The sequence below is a fragment of the Theropithecus gelada genome, chromosome 2 (genome assembly GCF_003255815.1).
Source record: "Theropithecus gelada isolate Dixy chromosome 2, Tgel_1.0, whole genome shotgun sequence".
NCBI lineage: Eukaryota > Metazoa > Chordata > Mammalia > Primates > Cercopithecidae > Theropithecus > Theropithecus gelada.
Window position 1 is genome coordinate 141,813,817 of NC_037669.1, and position 23,065 is coordinate 141,836,881.

Here is a 23,065-nt window from a genome sequence, read left to right on the forward strand (position 1 = left end):
TTGGAAAAGGTGATCTAAGACCACTTGAGATGGTAACAGAAAAATGCCTTAAACAGCAAGTATCTATAATTTGGGACAAACATGTATTGTTAAACAGACTACTTTATTAATATGACCAAGCATATAATACTTTACTGAGCTTCCCAAGTAGCTTTTCAGAACATTGTAGGCACGGGTTTCAAACAGTTTTAAGTGGCTTCTTTCATTAAAATTCCAATGACCTACATTCACTACGCTCTACATACAATTGTATTTCTTTCCTACATACTACTCTTATTGCCAGATCAACAAGAATTTGAATTGCATTTTTGAGAGCATCAATTTCATAACCAACCACGTGGCTTTTAAAAACTTGGAGGCCTGGTTTTCCCTATGGTCCTATGACTGTGACCTAGACTGATGATACCCATTTATATATATAGTCCATGATTTCTAAATGAAGTTAACCTTAAATTCTGCCAGTCAGTCTGTAATGTGTAGTTATTTCTCTCCATGAGTTACTCTACCTCCACTTGGCACCTGGGTATGAAGAATTCACTAGTTTTTAAGATGCTGCTGAAATGATCAGCATGGTGTTAACTGGTGCCTAGTTATTTGTGGGGCTTCATTTACCACCACTATCTACGGCAATTCTCATTTCCAAATAAGCTTACTGTCACTCATTTTCTTCTGAGGGAAGCTCCACTGGTTTCTCTATTCAGACCAACATTCTTTCCTAAAAGAGCAGAATAATTTGCTAGTCTTCCATTCCTTAAGCAAATACACAGCTCTTTAAGGTTTACTGATAATCACAGCCAATAATGACAAAACAAGTAAATGAGTTCAATTCCAATGCTTGTACTTACCTCTTTTCTTTTCCATTTAGAAAAGTGGGGGAAATAAAACTCCAGCGTAGGTATTTTAAAGTAACTAAAACTAAATTTCACTTAAAATCAGCATCCTTGGTTAACAGACAGGAAGATAGTGATGGCAAGACCATTTCCCAAGGGATCTGTTTACTTTTAGTAAGCTTGCTCAGGTCTGCCTATTGCAATACCCCTGGATGTGCAAGTAGAGTATAAAGAAATCTGATTTTCTAGTTAGTTTTGTATTTAGAACAACTATTCTGTAGAAATGGAGTACAACAGATTAGTCACCATCATTTCTTACTCTAGTTCTAGAAATATCACCTAAAATCACATTAGTTGTGGCAGCCCTGTCACTTGCTAACCAATACTACAAAATGCCATTAACACACATATCTAAGTATTTTTTTTTTTTTGCTATAACTAGTCAACCTAGGTTTCAACCTTCCTGAATTTACATGTGAGTTCTTCCAATTTCTTGGTTTCTGTATTTGTTTCAGTTAAATTTATAAATGCTGTCATCCTCAATGGCTGTCACTTCCTTGATTTAACGTCATCTGAACATAACCACACCCTGAGGTTTCCATCTAAATCAGAGATTCAAAAATGAGTTTTAGAATGAATATATAAAGCTTTCATCCTCTAAGTACCACTGATTACCTGCCCCTCCTACCCTGGGCCTGTCCCATTCCCCACTTAAGAACTACAGATTAAACTACTGATGAAAACCTTACTTAACTGACTCTCCACACCAATAAGACCAGACTTGGTACTTACTATGTTCAATAAAGGAACAGTGCTATGTTACAAATTAAAATGGAAGACATAATGACTAAACACAATGTGGAATCCTGAATTGGATCCTGGAACAGAAAAAGGACACTTAAAATGTGGAAAACTTGGTAAAATTAAAATAAGATCTGTAGTTAATAGTATTCTATCAATGTTAACTTCCTAACTTCAATAATTGTACTAAGGCTGTACAACATGTTAACATTAAGGGAAGCTAGGTAAAGGACATACAAGAACCCTCAGCACTATTTTTGCAACTTTAAAATTATTTCAGATTAAAAAGTAAAATAAAAGGAAGGAAGGAGAGGAAGGGAAGAAGGAAGGAAGGAGGAAATGAAGGAAGGAAAGAGGGAGGGAGGGAGGAAGAATAAAAGGTGCAATCATTAAAAAGCTATACTCTATTAATTTTTAGCTTCCCGGACTATCCTCTACTAGACGTCTTTTAGTGGAATTGGTTGAAATATAATCAGATAATAAATTATGTAAGTACTAGGTACAAATTAGTAAGGAATCTGTTGGGGTTGGTCACAAAATGGTTCAGGTACATATCCTCAAGATACTTACGCATAATCACTAGGAGAGAACATCTAACCAATACCAATCTCCAACAAATAACTTACTTGAGTGATTCTTTAAAATTACATAGTTCATATCTACAACTATGCAGAACCATACAGATAAATCTCAAATATAATACTGGGTGAAAGAGGTCAGACACAAAACACATAGTGTATAGTCCTACATATATAACACATTAGAAATTAGGATTGGGAGGGGAAGTGACTGATGGGGGGCACGAAGAGGAAATGAAAGGGGCTTATAATATTCTGTCTTGATCTGGGCGCTGGTTACACAGGTGTGTTCAATTAGAGCTATGTATTTATGAATGGTGCACTTTTCTGATACAAATTATACTTCAATAAAAAAATTTAACAAGTCCTATCACCAAGCATTCAAAAACTAGATCAGCTAAGTTGTACAACTTGAGTTTTACCATTTGAGACAACAAGTACTGGTGGATGTTCATGATGGAGCCAAGCTTCTTAGAGATGAGTAAAACAAAAGAAATTGTCTCATATGGTACCAAAGGTATTTATGATACAAGCAGCTTAGTTCTAATTTATTCCTAGCTTCAAAAACATCTCATAGAGAACAATGATAGGAAATACTGGAAGGCGTTCCCTACACAAAATACTCGAGGCTATTGAAATAAGAAGACTTTTTTTATCCAATAATTTTAAAATTAGAGGTAATAAATGTAAGTGAATAATCACTGTAGAAAACAATCTGAGAGATCATCAATTATCTAGTGAAAAAATTTAGGATAAACTTACTAGACTTTCATTTTAAGTTAATAACCCATGTCTACTACTTTCCTTATAAACTTCTCTCTAAATACTCATGTTATCATAAGGATAGACAAGCACACCTAGCAACTGTTCTCTCACTTGTTTTAACAACATTTATGCATTTCTTAATGAAGACAAAAGCTCTGCAAATGCTTATCGATAGGGTTAAAGCCTTACAAGCTACCTAATTTCTTCCTTTAGTCTAGCTGAAGTTTCTTCCCTTTAGTACTCCTTTACTTTAGTGACCTGGTATTTAGAAGAGGGTAAAATTGTTTGCTATAAATTCTTACGCTGAGCTTTTGTAAACAAAGGACTCCCAAAGACAACCTGCTCCCTGCACCCCAGTGATCATCAGGATAGGTTTCTAAACTAATTCTGCCAATTTAACAAAGCAATGCCAAGTATTAACTTCGGAAAACTGTTGTTTAGAAAATAGGAAGTCAAATATTAAAGTTACTATTCTGAAATACCAATAGGCTAGGATCTCATGAAAAATTAACTCCTCCATAGTAAGATAATCTCCCAGAAAGCTACGGCAGTTATAGTATTTATTTTAGTAAAGAGTCAACTCAAAAACAGTTTGGGCTACTGAAGAAAGGGTTGGATTATTTTTGAGTTATCAGTATCTACTGTCCCTACATTTGAAGATGGTTTCAGCTAATTGATTCCCTGAGGACTCTGCAAATGGCAAACAGAGAAGACAGAAACCATGATGGCACCTACAGAAAAAGGGAAAGGAAGGCTTGAGGGAAGCTGCAATTTTAGTACAATAACTGAGTAAAGCACTGGATATAAATGCAAAGAGAAGTATCTAAATATAAGCAGAGGCAGGCTACTTGGTGAAAAGTCTATTAATTTGCCAATTATAATTTAAATATGGAAGGAAACAAAGGGGCCATTAGAGAATTTTAAGTCAATATGAGAAAGGTACATTAGTTACTTATATTTTAAAAGATATTCTGCTAAATTGAAAGATTTCCTGGGGAAAAAAGGAGATTCTTGTCTTTCGAGTTACGCAAAATCAAACTAGGGATATTCAGCTATTTAGGGCAGGTTTACTGAAAATGGGCACTTAAAAGCTGCCCCTACTGAAAATGATTTCCAACATTCATAAATAGGAGCCTAAAATTTGTTATCTAGCAATAGCGAGACAAATCTATGCCTCAAAATAAATAGATAATGTAGAAGATAACGTTAGGGACTTGCAGTCCCTTAAACTCCCAAACATCTCTCTTTTTCTTTTTGAGATGGAGTTTCGCTCTTGTCACCCAGGCTGGAGTGCGATGGCGCAATCTCAGCTCACTGCAACCTCCGCTTCCCAGGTTTAAGTAATTCTCCTGCCTTGGCCTTCTGAGTAGCTGGGATTATAGGCGCGTGCCACCATACCCAGCTAATTTTTGTATTTTTAGTAGAGATGGGGTTTTACCATGTTGACCAGGCTGGTTTCAAACTTCTGACCTCAGGTGATCCACCTGCCTCAGCCTCCCAAAGTGCTGATATTACAGGCGTGAGCCACTGCGCCCAGTCAATGTCTCTCTTTAATAGTAGAATCACCCCTGCCAAATACCTCTTTGACAAATTAGTAAAATAAAAAATCCTGAATTTATAAGAGTAAAAATGAACAATGTAATTTGGTGATGTCCAAAACAAACAAGGTCAGAAGTTATATTTAATATTTTTTAAAGCTTAACACACACAAATCTTCAACTCGTTTGCAAGGAATAAACGGTCTCACGATACTTTATCAGCTGATACACCTATCAGTAATTCTGTAGTTACCAATTGAAAGTGTAGATTATTAAAACTAACAAAGTTAGCCATGATTGCTTCTCTCAATGGAAAATTTAATAAGCTAGTTGAAAAGTTCAAAGAAAGCCACTAGCCAGTTTCTATTGGGTTGGGCTTGTCACCTTAGTACCAACAAGGCCAATTTACAGTGAAGAATGGCTGATCTGATTATATTTTGATTTTATTATATTTTGGCATTAACACACTACAGACACATTAATCCACTAACTTCTTTGGCTCTGAACAACAGGCTCCAAGGAGAAGATAAAATAAGTATTTTCAACCCATGAGAAACCATAGATACGCAACCTGCCTCATTTCCGATACTTAAAAGTTTCTGGTATCTAAAAAAGAAAACATATAAGGAGTATTTAGCTGTAACAACAAATGATGTACAGCCAACTTCTATGGTTGTTTTATTATGAAACAAAATAAACCTTTCAATATTAGATTCAAATTATTAAAAATATAGCTCAAACCTTTCTACACTGATAAAAATAATATATATCATTCATATCGACACCATGACAGCTCAAAGTTAGCTATTTGAAATAAATCATCAAACTTTTGAAAGCTACTCTTATTACATTTCTAAACAGAGTGCTATTTTTCCTTTTTCTAAGGGAAACTATAAAGCATACTCCAAAGTACTCACATTCTGGCTACATTTGGAAAACTATCTGAATGATTAAACCTTCATGTTTATTTCATCTCACAATTTACATTTATGTATTAATTTAAATGGCTACAGAACTATTTAAAAATTTATTTTATAAACACGGTACTACAAATTTTAAAACTTCCTGTTCTAAAAGTAACTATTTAAAAACATTTCTGGAACACAACATCAAAAAAAAAACTGTTATTTCCCTAGAGTGACACACACAAGCAAATCAAGCCGAAGAATTAAGACTGTTTTAGCATTTCTAGGCAATGTGTATCATGTCTTAATATGACATGTACATGCACTTAGCAATACTCTTTTCTAATGAAAGAGATGGAGTTGAGTTCATGAGTGTTATCCAAAAACTATGGCAGAAGACACAAATGCGTTGCCAGGCAGAGTTAAAAGAATCTAACGAGCTTTGTGTGAATTTTAAAAACATTGTTTGAACTCAACTTCTATTAACTAAACACAAAATGATGGAGTGCTAATAAATATTCAGCAAAACGATCGAACAGAGCATACACTACTTAAAATGTGTGTTAAGCAGAAAGATAAACCAAAGTATCTTTTGCCATAAAAGAACTCCAAGACTTCATTCTGTATTTTTAAAAGTTAACAGTAAAATCTATATAGCATTTCTGTAAGAAAGCAAACTGTTTTAGGGGCTTACAAATCAGTAATGCAGACCTAGTGAATTCTAGCAAACAAACTTGAAGTTAAAGTTTCTTGCCAAAAATTAAATAACAATTACTTTGATACCTTGGTCTTGTTCCTCCTCCAATTTCATAATTTGAAATAACATTTTGCTTTGAATCACTATGGCTTTTACAGGAAAAAAAAAAGAAAACATAAAATAGCACAAAAATTAAAATATAGTTTATTTTATAGAATATGTATTTGCATTAAAATACACTGGGGAAGTGACTATTTCATATCAAAAATTCAACACAATAGGAACCCTTCAGAAATATAGATATACTTAAAGTACACAGGATGCAGAAAAGTATGTTTATTTTCTATATAAAATATAGATTGTCCTTTTGGTTTATTTTGCTGCTTTGTCCCATGCTAGATACCATGTGATTTCCCCCCCATAAAATAACAAAGATCAGTTTTAATGATGAGAAACCAGTACAGTGCAAAGCAATTCATGCATACAGTTTTGCATGTATGCATTCCATATGTAAGTATTCATACCTATCCCAGAGGCTCTTTGATTCCTGTAACGTGTTCAAATGGAACGCTTGGTAGAAAGCAGTTGAAGGATTCCTGTGAGATCCGAGAATCAAATGGAAATGAAGTTGAGAACGTACAGTATAATCACTACTTTTCAAAAGAAGATGGAAGATTTTAGATTTCTAAAACAGTGTAACTTTTAATAATAAAAAGATTTAAAAACCACGTAAGTTTGCTTAAAACAACAGTTCGAAAGAAATTAAAAACTGGACAAAATCCAGCAGACTTCAACAATAATTCAGGATCACAGTTATAAAGAGGTAATGCAGATGAAACTAAATACTAAGTAGCATCCAATTTTGTGTGTGTGTGCATATAAATATGACTAATTCATAGCCTAATCAACACTGTTCTGTACCAAATGCCTTTATAAATATCCATCTTGTTTAACAGTTTAACAAGGCTATTCTCAGGTAGAGTATCCACATAAAGTAAGTTAAGCTATATCTTCACAATGTAAAAACTTTTCTTAGGCTCTGTTAAAAGTAGCAAAGGTTTGATAATTAACAATGAAGAGTTCTTTCCTGGGTTGGACTTGACACCTTTCCACCTTCAAAACCCATTTATTTATATGTGTTTTTTTTTCTCGTATAGGGCAAAAAAAGGCGCTGCAATTGTTTGGCAGCTTTCTAATTCTAGCATTGGTACTGTACCACTTTAAGGGGTAAAAGCCTATTTATCGTAATTATTTTTCATTTCTAACATTCCCTAGGGATACATTCCCTAGGGCTATCACCATAGACTCTTAACTGATGGGCTCTTCTGGACTGTCTCCCAGTAAGTATGATTCACCTCCTATCTAGGGACTGGTTCCACGGGGACCCAAACTTTTGACAAACCTGTTCCCTCCTCCTCAGCACGCTTTCATAGTCTTCCCCCACCTTCAACCTGTAAGTCTGGAAGCTAACAAAAACTTTGCCATATAACTTTGTAGCAGAACAGCAGTGGTTAAGAATGTATTTATTAGGTTCCACACACTATTTTAACTGCTTTACACTCATTAACTACATTTTGACAATAGCCCTAAGAGGTAGGAACCACTATTCCCATCTCATAGATGAGAAAACTGGGTCAGATAGAAGTAACTTGGCTTACATCACTGAGCTAGTAGGTGGCAATCTAGTTCCAGAGTTTATGCTCTTAAACCACTACGCTAAACACACAGCAGCATTAGTTTGACCTCTTTAAGTCTGTCTCTTTATCTGTTAACTGGTTACATTACTACCTAGCTTTGCAGGATGGCTGAAGAACTGAGTCTAAATGTAAAGTTCCTGGCATACAGTGAATTCTTAATAGCTATTATTTTAATCTACAAAATGAGGTTTAGATACAACATGGCAATTCTGGAGTCCTATTAACAGCCTTAAACTCTGTGCAGAATTATTAGTACAATTAAAAAAAAATGACTTCCAAGATGCCAGAGAATCACTAAAGTAACTGTTTGATTAATTAGGAGACTAATACGTGTATTTCTCATTGCTTGCCCTACTTCAACTCCTTTCTATTCTTTTAACCCCTTCACCGCTTTTCTCCTAACTAGGTCTAAGGCAATCAAAGACACTGATTAGACCTGCTAATAACAAGAAAAGCTTAAGAGGTTTCTAACTACTGTTTGTTTAACGGCTTACATCCTCTTAAGATGTATTTGTCAGGCCACTTTTTTCGCTGTACTTAGAAGTCAGTCTGCCAAATCAAATGAAAACTGAACCAACTGAACATTCAAATTTGGGTTTTTTTGGTTGTTGTTTCCTTTTTTGTTTTTGTTTTTTGTTTTTTTTAAAAAAACAGGCTTGCCCAGGAACATATGGGAACTAGTTTGCTCTCCTCAAACGTCTGTTTGGAAACCTCCAGTTTAAATGGAGTGACTCAGAGAGGAAGGTAGTATACACAAAAGAATAAGAAAGAGTATACTTGGAAGTTATTCTTCAAGTCTACAATTCAAAATTCATTAAAGAGTACTCACAATATATTTATAGGGATGATATTCTTTAAAATAACTGTTATTTATTTATTTTTTGGAGACAGAGTTTCACTCTTCTCACCCAGGCTGGAGTGCAATGGCACAATCGTGGCTGTACTGCAAACTCTGCCTCCTGGGTTCAAACAGTCTTCCCACCTCAGCCTCCCGAGTAGCTGGGATTACAGGTGCCCACCACCACACTCAGCTAATTTTTAGTATTTTTGGTAGAGATGGGGTTTCACCATGTTGGCCAGGCTGGTCTCAAACTCCTGACCTCAGGTGATCTGCCCGCCTTGGCCTCCCCAAGTGCTGGGATTACAGGCATGAGCCACCACACCTGGCCTCTTTAAAAGAACTTTAGATCCTCTGACTTTGGAAATATAAATATTTAATTTGAATCAAATTCATATTCCAGGTAAGTTAGTTCCAAATGAAGTCATATGACTTGTTATAAAATTCCAGCAGTTTTACAGAATAGTGAAATATCTCTTAAGTCAAATGTAAAAGTGAAAAACAAACATATTTGTAGTTAGTAGTAAATACTGGGATATGTAAAGAACCTGTGAAACAAAATACTGTATAAATGGATCAAAAGTTTTTAGAACATATTAGAATACACTTAATTAGAAAAAAGCTAACAATTAATAATCACTCTACATATATTCAAAGTGAAGAAGCCACAGTACATGGTTTTCCATAGTACATAGTTATACAATCTATGTACTACATAAAACTTTAAACAGTCTAGATTTTAAAGGTAAAAATTCAGACAGTCTTATAAGCTATGAAATTTTGTTTCTGGGATACTTCAACTGGGATGTTATCCATAAACTGAGGGATTTCTTGCAAACAGCAACAATAATTGGTCTCCAAACACTGATTAACAGGTATAGATTAAAGGAGTTAAGTCTGTGAAATTACTGATCAAGAAAGTAGAAGGGAAAAGAGCCATTTGTAAAGATTGAAGGGCTTGATTATCAGAGAGACTTCTATTTTGGAATGGCATAAAATTGAGGAGATTAAGAGCCCAAGGAAAAGGCTGTTAATGGGATCATTTCAAGGTTACAGTCTATGAAACCTGAAAGCATGAAGAGGCAACTGAAATTAAATATTTTATTAGAACGAAATACTGATTTTTTATGCAGCTGTGGTCACAAATTCTCTTCCACTCAGGAAGTAAAATTTGAAACCAGCTTTCTAACAATTTATTTGACATTAATATAAACTACCACTCTAAATATAGAGACAACGAAGCAATTCTAGGAAGACTGAGATGTGGTTTACACTGTACTTCAGCCACCTAAACAAAAATGCTGTTTTCCTATTTGTAAACATTCTTCAACACCACTGAACAAAATATATTCTTTTCTCCCTGACTTTACATACTCAATAGTCCATCACATTAATTTCCAAGTAAGTCAAAATACTATATCAGAAAATGACTCAAAGCATGTGGCATGTCTACCCGTTTTTGCAAGATACTACTTTGTAGGGTAACTGACTACAACAGGGAGAAAAACACAAACATTCCATACCTCAAAACTAAGCTACAAAAATTGTCAAAGCTTAAAGCATAAGGTACTTGAGCACTCAACAAACACCTCTTTCTCTTATCTATGCCAAAATATGACTTCAGAGATCTCTAAATAGAAACCAAGGAAATACGATATGAAGAAGATCAACAAGCACCATCTCCAGTATTATTATCTGGGGAATTTAAATGATTAAAAATATCCTTTAAGTAAAGGGTTACAACACAACAAATCAGTGGCTATGGTAGCTCTTCCTTCCTCCTAACTTACTGTCTGCCAAGTAATAAAACAAATTTGTAACTTGGAATATTCAAAAGCACTGGCTTTGGGTTAAAGGTCTGAATATGAGTCTATGCTTTGTCACCCAATACCTAGGTGACTCAAATTCTAAGAGTTTGTTTCCTTAAACCATAAGAAAGGAGGAAGGGAAGAAACCACTTTCTTACAAATTGTTGAAAAGATCAAATGAAAGTCTATATACATAGGACCTGACACAAGTAAGTTTGCTTTTTGTTTAATATAGGGTTAGTTTCCAAATTACGCTGCCTATAAATCAAATTTTGGTAGAGTATCTCAACATGTACCAAATGTTCTGACATTATCAAGGTAATATTGAGGGAAACAAAATACTTAAACTTAGAGCTAGGTGTACCAAAATATTTGGCATATTTCATTAGATAAGAATTCTGATTTTTGGGACTCAGCACTCCGAAGGTATTCCCTTAACACAACTTTATCATAAGATTATAATTTAAAATGCAATAATCACTGAAAGGATACTGAAATCATTTCAAGATATACATTATTTTAACAATAAAAGCTTCAATAAACACCTTTAACAGCAACTTACTATAAAAATCTAAATTTCTGGCCAGCCGCGGTGGCTCACGCCTGTAATCCCAGCACTTTGGGAGGCCGAGACAGGCGGATCACGAGGTCAGGAGATCAAGACCATCCTGGCTAACACAGTGAAACCCCGCCTCTACTTAAAAAAAAAAAAAAAAATTAGCCAGGCGTGGTGGCGGGCCCCTGTGGTCCCAGCTACACGGGAGGCTGAGGCAGGAGAATGGCATGAACCCAGGAGGCGAAGCTTGCAGTCAGCTGAGATCTGGCCACTGCACTCCAGCCTGGGCGACACAGCAAGACTCCGTCTCAAAAAAGTAATAAAAAAAAATAAAAATCTAAATTTCTTACCATGACATTTAAGTCCTTCACTCTGGTTCCTGTCAAATTAATAATACCATTTTCCAAACGATAGATTCTCACTCTTTCACAAATCATTATACAAACTACCTTTTATCTCTGCTTGGAAAACTATCCCCTTCTTTTCTTAGTGACCTAATCTGAATGACCATTTTAAGATTTAGTTCAAGAGTTAGCCTCAAAAGAATGTACAAGTAATAATGGGTACTTCTAAGGACAAACTGGGTGGCTAGAGGACAGAGAAAGCAGAGAGGCTTTCGATTTTACTCTTTTATATATTTTGAGTTTTGAACTATATAAATACCTATGCAGAGAATAATTTTTAAATAGAAGTCAGTCTACTACCCTACCAATCCCAACCTGATCTGATGTCTCAAATTGTTCCCATTAGCACCTTATATTACTCCATCACCACCTACAATGTATGTCAAAGTATACATCTGATCATCATTTTCATGATGATGAAAATGCCTGAGATCTAGGAGGGCAGGATAGTCTCATATTTGTATTCCAGTGCTCACTACTCGCAAAGCATCATGAAAGCTGAATGACTGATATGCTGTTTTAAATGTTTTCTTGGGCCATCAACCTACTTAATGAGTATTTGCAAACTTCATTTATTGCCACACAACAGTCAAGTGGCAGGAAAGGGGTGACAAGTTTTAAGTTTGCTGTTCTCTCATGAAGCACACCTGAATGTATGGTCTCATATACATAAGGCTAGAAGAAATCTTAAAATTTGACAAAGTCTCAAAAAAGAAAAACAGACAAGTGAAATGACTTGACCAAAGAAACCAGCTAAATGATAGAAGAGCCATGACTGGAACACAATTCCCTATACTTCTTACAATATCATGACTCCTCTGCACTAAAACATCATCTCCTTTTTTCTGACTACAACCATACCATACAATTATGCTTTCATACTAAAATGGAAGATTCTTGGTATGATTTACAGCATGTGAAGGGGTGATCTGGGAGAACAGTTTGGAAACTGAAATATTAACATTTCTGTGACATACGTTTGCCACATATATTATGTTACAGACTGTTCAAATTACTTGCATACATCATTTAATCCTTTAAAACTCTCCCAGGTAGGTACAATCCCCATTTTTCATAAGAGGAAACAAGGCATCTACGCCAACTAGCTCAAGGTCAAATACAGCAGTTAGATTTTAGCCCAGGTATGTCTGACTCCACTGTCTCTGTAATGGTCATTCACATATGTTAACACATAATTAAACATGCTATTGGTTTTATTTGATCAAAACAGCTCCTTTCTCCTTTGTTTTGTCTTCAAAGACTAGGTAGACAGTATACCAAGCAAAGATTTGTTTTGCTTTAACATACAAAACCACTTGATAAAAACTAAATACTAACTCTACTTTAGAAACTAGTGGGCTTTACACTTAGCTTTGGGAATCCTTTATTCAGGTTAAATGATATACTTGTATAATAATGAAGATGAACAGCCTAACACTAACATTTAAAACTATGCCATCATTATTTATAATAATTGACACGTTAATCACAAACTCCATCTTCTACAAGGCAATATTCTTTAGACAAATTTTAGTAAAGGCTTATGGGAAAAGAAGCTTTAAGTAATTTAACATTTAGACTTTACTTATTTGTCCTGCCTACCCTAATAATAGGTATATGTCCCAGGCAAACACTAATAAAATTAACTCAATTATCTGCAGAATTTTCACTTAACATCACAAATAAATGTACAATTTAAAAGGATGGAAGCACTTTTTCTTCTTAAACAAAAATTAGCTTGGGTACAAAGAAATCAAACTAAATACTAAATGCTAATTATTTAAGTCTGATTTGTGGCTTTACATTTGAGACAAGCAATCTAGATGAAATTTAATTCACCTGATTTAAGAGCAGAACTCGCCGGGCGCGGTGGCTCAAGCCTGTAATCCCAGCACTTTGGGAGGCCGAGACGGGCGGATCACGAGGTCAGGAGATCGAGACCATCCTGGCGAACATGGTGAAACCCCGTCTCTACTAAAAAAATACAAAAAAACTAGCCGGGCGAGGTGGTGGGCGCCTGTAGTCCCAGCTACTCAGGAGGCTGAGGCAGGAGAATGGTGTAAACCTGGGAGGTGGAGCTTGCAGTGAGCTGAGATACAGCCACTGCACTCCACCCTGGACGACACAGCAAGACTCTGTCTCAAAAAAAAAAAAAAAAAAAAAAAGAGAGCAGAACTCATGCAACACTTTCATATAAGAAACAATCCATCAATACAGCTTTAATATTACTAAGCCAAATTTGAAGAGTATACATCAAAGTATGCTTATTAAAGTCATGGAACGATGTATAGGAATGATGCAAACTGGCTACTGTTCCTACCTTTTTATGAGGGAGACCCAGTTTTTGCCCTAAGCAATGCCAGATTAAGAATATAACAAATATTGAGTAATTTGATACGTTCAAGAATTGCTGTGGGAAAGACATTATACCAATGATTCAGGTATACATATTCTTTGTGGACTCAATAATTCACACAATACCGTTGAAAATAGTAGCCTCAAATCACAAGCCCATTGGTTTAGTATAAAGAAAAACCATACACTTAAATATCAGGAGTTTTGCTACACATACCCCTTAAATATGATTAATATTTCTTACTAAAAATCTGCTTTTCCAATTAAGGAATTACTTATGGAATATCATTCAGGCTATGTTTAGCCAGACAGACCTGCTTTTGTAAGGCCTCTCCTTCCTCATACTTTAAGTATTTAAAGAGTAATGCAATTAAGAAATAAACAGAATCTTCAGAAAAGGAAATACACACTGGACTAAAACAATTCTTCAAAGAAAGAATTAGAACACCGTTCCTCAATATTCACAAGTGTTCCTATTTCTTTTGAGACTATATTTCATGCTATTCCACTGTATTTTCTTCCACCTTGGTAATCTGCTATCATTCTACACTTCCCCGCCCCCAACTCCTGCCATTTTAGGAAAGGAAGGTCAGAATCCTTTTATACTTTCCTAACTACTATTCCTCTATTAGGAAACAGATTTATTTGGGTTTCTTTACTACTTGATTGGTGGGGCTGCCATTTGTTCATAACTGCTTCTGATCTTTTCTGGTGCAGAGACAGATAGACTCCCATTCCTAATTGGGAAGTACCAGATTCACAGATCCAGTACTATATTTCACTATTTCCAAATTAGTGCTATCAGAATTATTTTTTCTTTTTCTTTTTACAGACAGGGTCTTGCTGTGTGGCCCAGGCTTCAGTGCAATATTATAACATAGCTCACTGTAGTCTCCAGCTCCTGGGCTCAAGTGATCCTCCTGCTTCAGCCTCCCCAAGTAGCTAAAACTATTGGTGTGGGCCTCCAGACCTGGCTAAGTTTTAAATGTTTTGTAGAGACAAGGCCTCACTATGTTGCCTAGGCTGGTCTCAAACTCAAACATCAAGCAATCCCGACCTTGGTCTCCCAAAGTGCTGGGATTACAAGGCATGAGCCACCACCCCTGGCCCAGGATTCTTAAATAACAAATGAATTGGCATTATATTTATTCTCAGGAAGTAGAGAACATATATACCCCTACCACCAGTCCTATATAAAATGACTTCTCATAAAGGTGATTTAGTTCAGGGGTTGTGATCTCCTAAAGAGAAAAAACAAGTGTTACTAAAATAGTTGGAATCTGTATTATTCACACACATATAAGCCATTATGTTTTCTAAAAATATTTAACAATGTTTGGCCTATATGATTTAGTTCACATAAAATTTTATACAATATGTGTCACTGTGAATATAAAAGGCCACACTCCTACAGATATAGCTCACGGTTTAGGAATTTCAGGTACTTCGGAAAACCGTAAGCCTTTTTGGAAAACTGTCATTTCCTTTTACTTCGAGCCACGTTTATGAATAAAGTATGTTTTAGTAATCCATGTGGCGCTCCTGATGAATACATCAATATCAGTTTTTATACTAAACAATAATATCACATATATATGATCTGACATTTTTATTACTAACTCCTCAGTAAGAACACTCTTAAACATGTAGATAGGCCTAAGATAGTATCTAGTATGTAATTCACACATCAACTGTAAACCTACAAGAGCAAAATTACCTTCACAATTTAACAGATAAATGTCAGCTTCCAAGAAACATATTCAAGACAGAAATGTCCATCTTTAGAGACCTCAATTCAGTGAGACTTTCATATAACAGAGGTCTAAGATTGAGACAGTTCTGCCTCCTGGTATACATTTACTTAATCCTCTCACTTAAACTTCAAGTAAAAAAAAAAGCAGAATTTTGTTTAAAATATATATAAATGTACAAACAAAATGTGTATTTATGGCACATACCAGGACACACCACTTAACTTTCACAATGTATAATACTTTATCAGCGGTCACTAGCAAACCACACAAACAAAACCATTAACAAGACATAGAAATATCTGCCACCAAAGGATCCTTAGAATCAGGTTTTCAACAGTCTTTTGGCCACAGATGACAGCTCACAATTGCAGCCATTCATAAGAGTTCCTGGAATGCGGCCTACAGAGTTCACACTGGTCGGCTATCTATGGAAAGTGATCTGTATTGTGATCCTTTTCCAAAAGGGCCAGTAATACTTTGCACCTCCTCTCATTTATAGGAGACTGTTAAGTGTGTATGCAGTTTAAACAAGTTTTGTAAAGTTCACTATAAAAGTAGCTACACATTTAAGAATTATATTTTCAACCATCACATCCACCAGTTTACACAAAATCAATTTGAAAAGTCTCAACAACTGACCATAAACCTTTCTAATGAAAATGGCCAGAAAGATAAACTTTATGGTAATTAATGTAGAGTCAATAGGCAATGCTAATTGAGAACCTTCTGCATATACAACCATCAGCCTTTTAAAGGTGTGATAATATTAAGATGTATTACTACAAGGCCCAGTTCTTTAATTCTAAATGATCTCAAAATTAAGCCAATACAGAGCTTTGTATTAGGTAGTGGAATCAAAATCTCAAGATAGAGTTTTCAATGTATCAACCTAAACCACCTCAATCTTTTTGTTAATTTCCCATTTTCCTTCCTTTTCTCAAAGAAATAGACTTTACTAAAGTCCTAATTTTTTTTTTGTTTTTAAAAAGCATACATCTTATTTACAAATATTTCCTTAGGATCTGAAATTAGTCAAACTACTTGCAAAGTTTAAATCGTAATTACTCAAGACCTCTCACTCCAGTTGGTTTTATTTCAAATTTGAATGACTGCATATAAAACTGAATGCAGATTTTAAGGCGGTAACCCAAAATCACATTAAAATTAAAATTTTCAGTTAAGATAGTAGCCTCCTCAAAAGTACTCATCTCAGTAATTTAAACATATGCCTGGAAAACTGTTATTTAATTTCAAACACAAAATTTTAAAATGCCCTGTTTTTTACTAAGGCTTTCTATTAAAACAAAACCAAAAAAACCCAACTATTTCTACTTAATGGATTTATTCCTTCACCAGGTATGTTGGACCAGTGACAAAACAGTCAAATGTGTAAGATTACATCTTGGAAACTAACATGTCAAGTTAAAAACCAATGAAAGACTATAACAAAAATTAGAAATGAACATTTGGTAAGCGATGTAGATTTTAAATGGTTGGGGTGAGGGAGGTAAGTGTCATGTTTAAAATAGGACTGCACATACATCAAAACCCCTGCACTGAATTAACTGTTGCAATTGATAAGAACACTGATACAGTAGTTTCTGTAGTTCAAACATTCACAAATTTGGAAATGAGATTCTTCAGATTACCAACTGTTAACACAGTAAGAGGAGAAATAAATGCATTTTTGATGTCATATCCTAAATACATTTCAATTTCCATCTATCAACAGAACTATCTGCTTCATGCCTTATCATCATACTAAAGTTCTGAGGAATCTAAGTATGTATGCTGTGAACTGAGAGGTGTGAAGAGGAGAGAAAATGTAATCTGCATTCTTGGGTGGAGGGGTTTGTGTGTATAGAAAGCGGGGTAGGTCAGGAAACCAGTCATCATTTCTTGAAGAGATATGGGGCAGTATGGGCAGTATACAGGAACAGAGGAAAGAAAAGGTTATTTGCCAACTTATCAGGAAAAAATTGGCTTGTGGCAGCTAGAAAAGAGAAGATGCCTGCTGATTATTACCAAAAGTGAAAAAATAAAGCTCAATCTGTGTTACAGGTGTGTCCCTGTGTGTGACAATGGGAGCAACTATAAAAAGTAGACAGATTTTTCTGAGTGGCTCGTGGAATCAGTTTACTTGGTAGTCCCATCCACACAAAATTTCTCAATGACTAGCTAGCTGAGCGCACTTATGGACACGTGGTGTTCTCTAAGCGTTCTCAAGTGAAGAAAGACTCCCCATAAGTAAGTCACCTACAAAAAAAGATGAACTTTAAATTACAAAAAGCAGAGAAGATGAATGAATTTCAGTGAGTATTTTTCAAACCAACAGAAGTATATAACAAAAATACAAGGCTAATTAGAAATGGGAGGTTAAGAAACGTGAAGGAACTCAGAAGAAACCATAGAAAGAGAAAGCTTTAACATATATGTCACTGTATTCTTCCACACACTAATTATTCTGGAAATCCATAATACCACTTTTCATCTTTTAAAAACACCTAAAATTAGCCTCTCGCTAAACAAAAACCCCAGCAAAGAAATGTCTGTGAAATTCGTGAAACTTTTTCTATAATTTTAAAATATAATTTTAAAACATTGCAACGAGTCAGCTTTTAAAAATTTGCAATATATATGTCAAATTTACATGTGACACTTCCTCAAAACCACAAAAATCCTCATTAAACCATAACCAAATATCAGCTCTTGTGGCATTGGTGTAGCAATACACCAATTCTTATTTAGGCCATTAAAAAAGCATCCCTAAATACAGGGAGCCAGTTATTAACATTTACACTTTTATTTAAAAATTACTCTTAAATTTCAAGAACTATAGCTTTCACTACAGTTAAAGGATCGATCTCAACCTCCCTTTCCTATAGTAAATAGACTGATGGAAGGTAAGAACATCTTTCCAGTACAGTTTTTGCTTAACAACAAAAAAAGTATCTTAGAGAAGTCTCTGGGTGTACCTTCTTTAATCAAAAGGCTGAACTAAGTATGATCTTCAAAGCCGGGTTTGACATTTCACCATTACGTCTCCAGCCTTTCCAGATACACTGGAGGAGATTCTTCACATGGATTTTTTTTTTTTTTTTCACTAGAGGGCCTTCTGGTTTTCCAGAAAGGAACATTTGTAAGTAATATTATGTCTCAGCCTCAAAACTCACACTGACAAATCTCTCTGCCTTAAGTGTTCAAGTGTGACTGATATGTAAGAAAAGAACAAATCTATGGGAGCATAACATACTAGCTACCACCATTAAATGGTAAGGATTAAGCTTAAATTCACCTTTTTTTGAGTAAACAATGTTGCATCCTGACCCATTTTAGTGCTTTTAAACAACTGTGACATGACCAATTCGCTCATTACACCCTTTGACATCAGCAATCTAAATCAATTTTAGCAAACACTAAATTTTGTATTTAAAAATGCTAAGGGCCTCAGTTGACAACAAATCTCCCAAAGTTGCATCCTAAGCTACAATGTTGGCCAAGCATTTCTATCAAATATTTAAAATAGATATTTCCATACCTGTCTTCATCACCATCAACAGGAATAGCTATGCTGAATACAGAGGTGGCCAGACTGTTCATAGGTGTTAACTGAAGGGGGTTTGCCAGGGCATCTGCAACAGGCGGCTTCACAACAGGCTTATTTTCAGCAATGAGAGAAAGTGGTGGTTGAGGTAGGGGTTCTGATTTTCTTCTAGTATCGTCGACTTGCCCGACTAAAGGTTGGGTCTGAGTCTGAAACTGGCTTAGGTCAGACTGTGGTAGACTTGTTGGTGCACTGTGTGTGCCTGGCGCTAAGGGCAGCCCAACGTGCTGGATTATGCTGCTGCTCCTGCTGACTGGCGTATGGCTGCTCAGCTGTTGAGACTGGGCCAGAGGCGCGGGTACATTTGGCATAGTAACAGAAGTGGTAGACACACTAGGCACGCTTGGAGCGGGCACGGCTGCAGGCACGTTTGGAACTCCGGGCACCACGGCGTGAGGGCCACCAGGTACGGCTGACAGCGGACCACTGCCACCCATCTGCGGTGGAGGCACGGACTGGGGCTGCCCAGCCCCGGCAGGACCCATGCACGGCTGCACCACGCCTCCCACAGTAGCCGGCGGCACTCCAGCCGGCTGACATGGCGCGGCCTGCCCACCTTGCGCTGGTCCCGTCCGGGGGGCCATGGCTTCGCTGGGCTGGGAAGACGCGCCCAAGAGCTGCGCGCCCACCGAGGAGACATTCTGGCCGGTGCCCACGGGAAGGCTAGCCGCCGTGGCGGGGCTCGCTGCGGCGCCGGTGGACGACGGCTGCGCGGGGCTTGGCGGCTGCAGGCCGGCCACGTGCTGCTGCAGGTACTCACTCTGGCCGGAGGGCTGGACGGGCAGCAAATGTCCGGGCGGTATCTGAGGCTGAGGATACGCGAACTGCTGGGGCTGCTGCGCAGCAGAAGCGCCGACTGCAGGGCCCGGCTGCGGAGGCAGGGACATAGCCGGCTGCGCCAGGGTTACATTCGTCGGCGGCAGAGTCTGTCCCCCGGGCCCCGTTCCCTGGGGCTGACTGGGCTGCGCGGCTGCCATCATTGGCGACGGCCCGGTCGCGGCTCCAGGGAACGGCGGCAGCGGAGCCGAGGTTTGAGCCACAGCCCCACCTACGGGTGGCGGCGGCGGCTGTGGCTGCCCAACGCTAAAACTCTGCGGCTGGGCCGGAGTGGGCTGGCTCATTTTCTCCGACGGGGGTAGCTGTGACACAGCAGTCAAGGAGCTGTCAGTTCCCGACTCGGGCCCGTGCGCCCCCTGCATGGAGGCCACTACTACCACCACCGACCCTCCGGTGGCGCCCAGGCCGCTGTCCCGCTCCGCAGTCTGGTCAAAAGTATTGCTGTGTCTAATGCAATCCCCGGATCTAGTCAGGACGCTGCTGTCTGAATCCCGCTCATAGTATTCCATACACGTCCATCGGCCGCGTCGATAGGGCTCTCCGCTCCCGTGGTCCAGCTTGATCACGCGAAAACGGGAACTACAAGTGGTGGGAGGCTGAGATGGGGCTGCAGTCACTGGCCCGGCGGATGAGCCCGCGACCGGAGGGCCGCCGGGTGCTCCTGAGGCGGGGGCCGAAGTGGCGGCCGCCGCCAGGGTACTGGCGAGCGCCCCAGACACGCTCCGGGCCGAAACGACTCCTCCTCCGTTGGCGGGAGCAGCAGCCGCCGCTGCCAGCTGCCCATCCAGAAGGAGGTTTGGGGAGACGGTCCCGGGAGTCTCCGCATCCCCAACATTGTTAAGCGTCTCTTCGGAAGAGCTGCGCTCGCAGACCTCCTCAGGGCCATAATCCGTGGCCCGAGAGACGTCGAAAATCTCGGAGGAGACGTCCTCTGTACGTGACTCGTCCGGGTCGTCCAAGCTCTCAGTGTCCTCGGTGATGCTAGTGGCCACCTGGGCCGTGGTGACACTGGTGATCTGGAAGCAGCTCTTCTTTTTGGCCGGCATCTTGGACATGGTGAAGAAGGCTGGAGGGCAGAGAGGCACGCCGGCTCCTCCGGGTCCTGCGGGAAACCAGGGAGGGCAGAGCACGGGCCCCCAAAGACAAAAGTCCGAGTCTGCGCTGGGGTCCGAGGCCCGCCGCTGTAAGTCACGAGCTGATCCAGGCGCTGGTCGCCCGGTGAGACATCCTCCTCCTCGTTTCCTTCTCTGTGTCTGTCTCTTCGGCTCTGCCCCCGTCTCAGTCCCGCGGCGGCTCCTCCTTCCTTTTCAGCTCCCGCAGCCGCGGCGCCTCAATTCAATTCCCTCAGAGGCGGCGAGAGCGCGAACCCAGGGGCGGGCCGGCTGCTTCCTCTCCCGTCTCCGGGCAGCCGTGGTCAGTCCAGCTCGGCGCTCGGCGCGGTCAGCAGGCCTTGGCTGGGGGTGGGAGTGGGAGGGCGAAAAGGAGGAGGAGGAGGCGGCGGTGGCGGCGGCGGCGTGAGGGGCGGTGCTGCCCCGCTCGGGCTCCTCAGGCCGGTGCCGGCGTCAGCGCTGGGCTCTCCGACTGAGGGAAGGAGTGGCGAGTCCGGAGTCGGAGATGCCTGATTCAGCCGGGAGCCGCGGGCCGGGGCTGGCTGAAGGTCCGCCGGCGGGCGGTGGGGCTGCGGCGCGGGCAGGCGGCCCTCCCTCCCCGGCTCTAGCCGGAGCTCAACCCCAGGGACATGTCGACTGTCTCTGGCGGAAACCCGCTCTGGGGGAGGGGAAAGCCGGCTCGGTCCTCCCCTTACAGGGGGAACCACCCCTGCGCGCGGGCGGCGACGGCGGTCTCGGCCTCCCCTCGCGGCTTCTCTCACAGAGGGGCGGCGGCGGCGGCAGACCGCTGGCACGGGAGCGGAGGCACCCCGGCTGTGTGAGGTAGCGGTGGTGGCTTCTTCGGCTCCTTCTCGGTGCGCCCAATTCCTAAACCCCGGAGAAACTGAAATTCAAACTGCTGAAGCGGCGGCTGCAGCTCCCTCCGCTGGGCCAAGATGGGGCTGAAATGGCCGCGCCAGGGATGCTGGGAGAAGCAGCAGCCCCGCTGCCGCCGCAGCTGCCGACTAAAATGCCGCCGCTGCCGCAGCTACCGCCAGCGCCGCAGCCGCCGCCGTTCCGTGACGCACCGGCGTCGTGACGTCACCGCTCCGCCCCCTCCGGTTTCCTGCAGTATCGCGTGGAACCTGGGGGGGGGGCAATGGGCGGAGCTAAAGGTTAAAAAAGGGAGCGGTTTCTTTATTGAAAATTTTTTAAATTTAAATTTTGTGTTGAAGGTTCTTTAAGAATTGACGAGCTAAAGACAATTTTTAAATTCCAAGCCTAGGGAAGCTTACAATGGAACTAATCAGATGTTTTTACGTCGGTTTGTTCCGAGACATTGGAAGACTGGAGGTCATGTGCTTGTGTCTAATGTTTAGCAAAATCTTAGTGAAACGAGGCGATAGGAATGGGGGCTGGGGAAAACTTAGATGGGATAAAGAGAGATGCGGCTGGAAGAACTAAATCACTTTAAAACTTCTGAAAATAAATGTTGACCATTGTCGTCAGAGGAGTAAAATGTTCAGAGAAATGGGGATGATTAAACAAGAACAGCAAGCCAGATTGAGTCAGAAAATTATCTTCCTGCCAGAAATTCTGTCTCCAACAACGGCATCAGGGGATGGTTACTTGCCCAGGGTGAAGTCAGTTTTTAAAAAGCTTAAGGGTTACCAACGTATTCCTAAATTTCCTGAATTTGCTGTGATTCCAGGATTCATTTAAACTCCTGACACTGTTTTTACTTTCGGCACGAAATCAGCTTTTAGGCTTTATAAATGTAGAACCTACTGCATTATAGTTCTTTTTGTTTATTCTAAAACTGTTAGTAGCAGCCAGGGTGTTATATGATTTGGATTGGGCCACAAACAACCAAAACGAGTGATAAAGCACCCTTTCCTGTTGCAGTACAAAGCATAACTATGAAAAGAAAGTACTGGCAAATTTATCATCTTGTAGCTAGTTCCTGGCCAAAGAAAATGGTAAGGCCATTCTTTTAAGCAGTTAAAAAAA

At 39.5% G+C, this 23,065-nt stretch overlaps 1 protein-coding gene across 4 annotated transcripts in view; it reads right to left on the reverse strand.

The window, feature by feature from the left end:
- The window catches only part of TSC22D2 (TSC22 domain family member 2), a 52,537-nt gene extending 30,492 nt beyond the window's left edge, over positions 1–22,045 (reverse strand). For 2 of the 4 annotated variants that reach the window (XR_003118176.1, XM_025376941.1), the window contains exons 1-2: positions 19,065–22,045; positions 6,639–6,710 (exon numbers count right to left, since the gene is read on the reverse strand). Coding sequence is in view for 3 of the 4 variants with exons in the window: in XM_025376941.1 (XP_025232726.1) it covers positions 6,639–6,710; positions 19,065–21,022 (2,030 nt within the window). In the remaining variant the exon portion in view is untranslated. The remainder of the gene's footprint in view (positions 1–6,638; positions 6,711–19,064) is intronic. The other 2 variants (XM_025376942.1, XM_025376943.1) reach the window with 2 other exon arrangements.
- Positions 22,046–23,065: the final 1,020 nt, after the last annotated feature.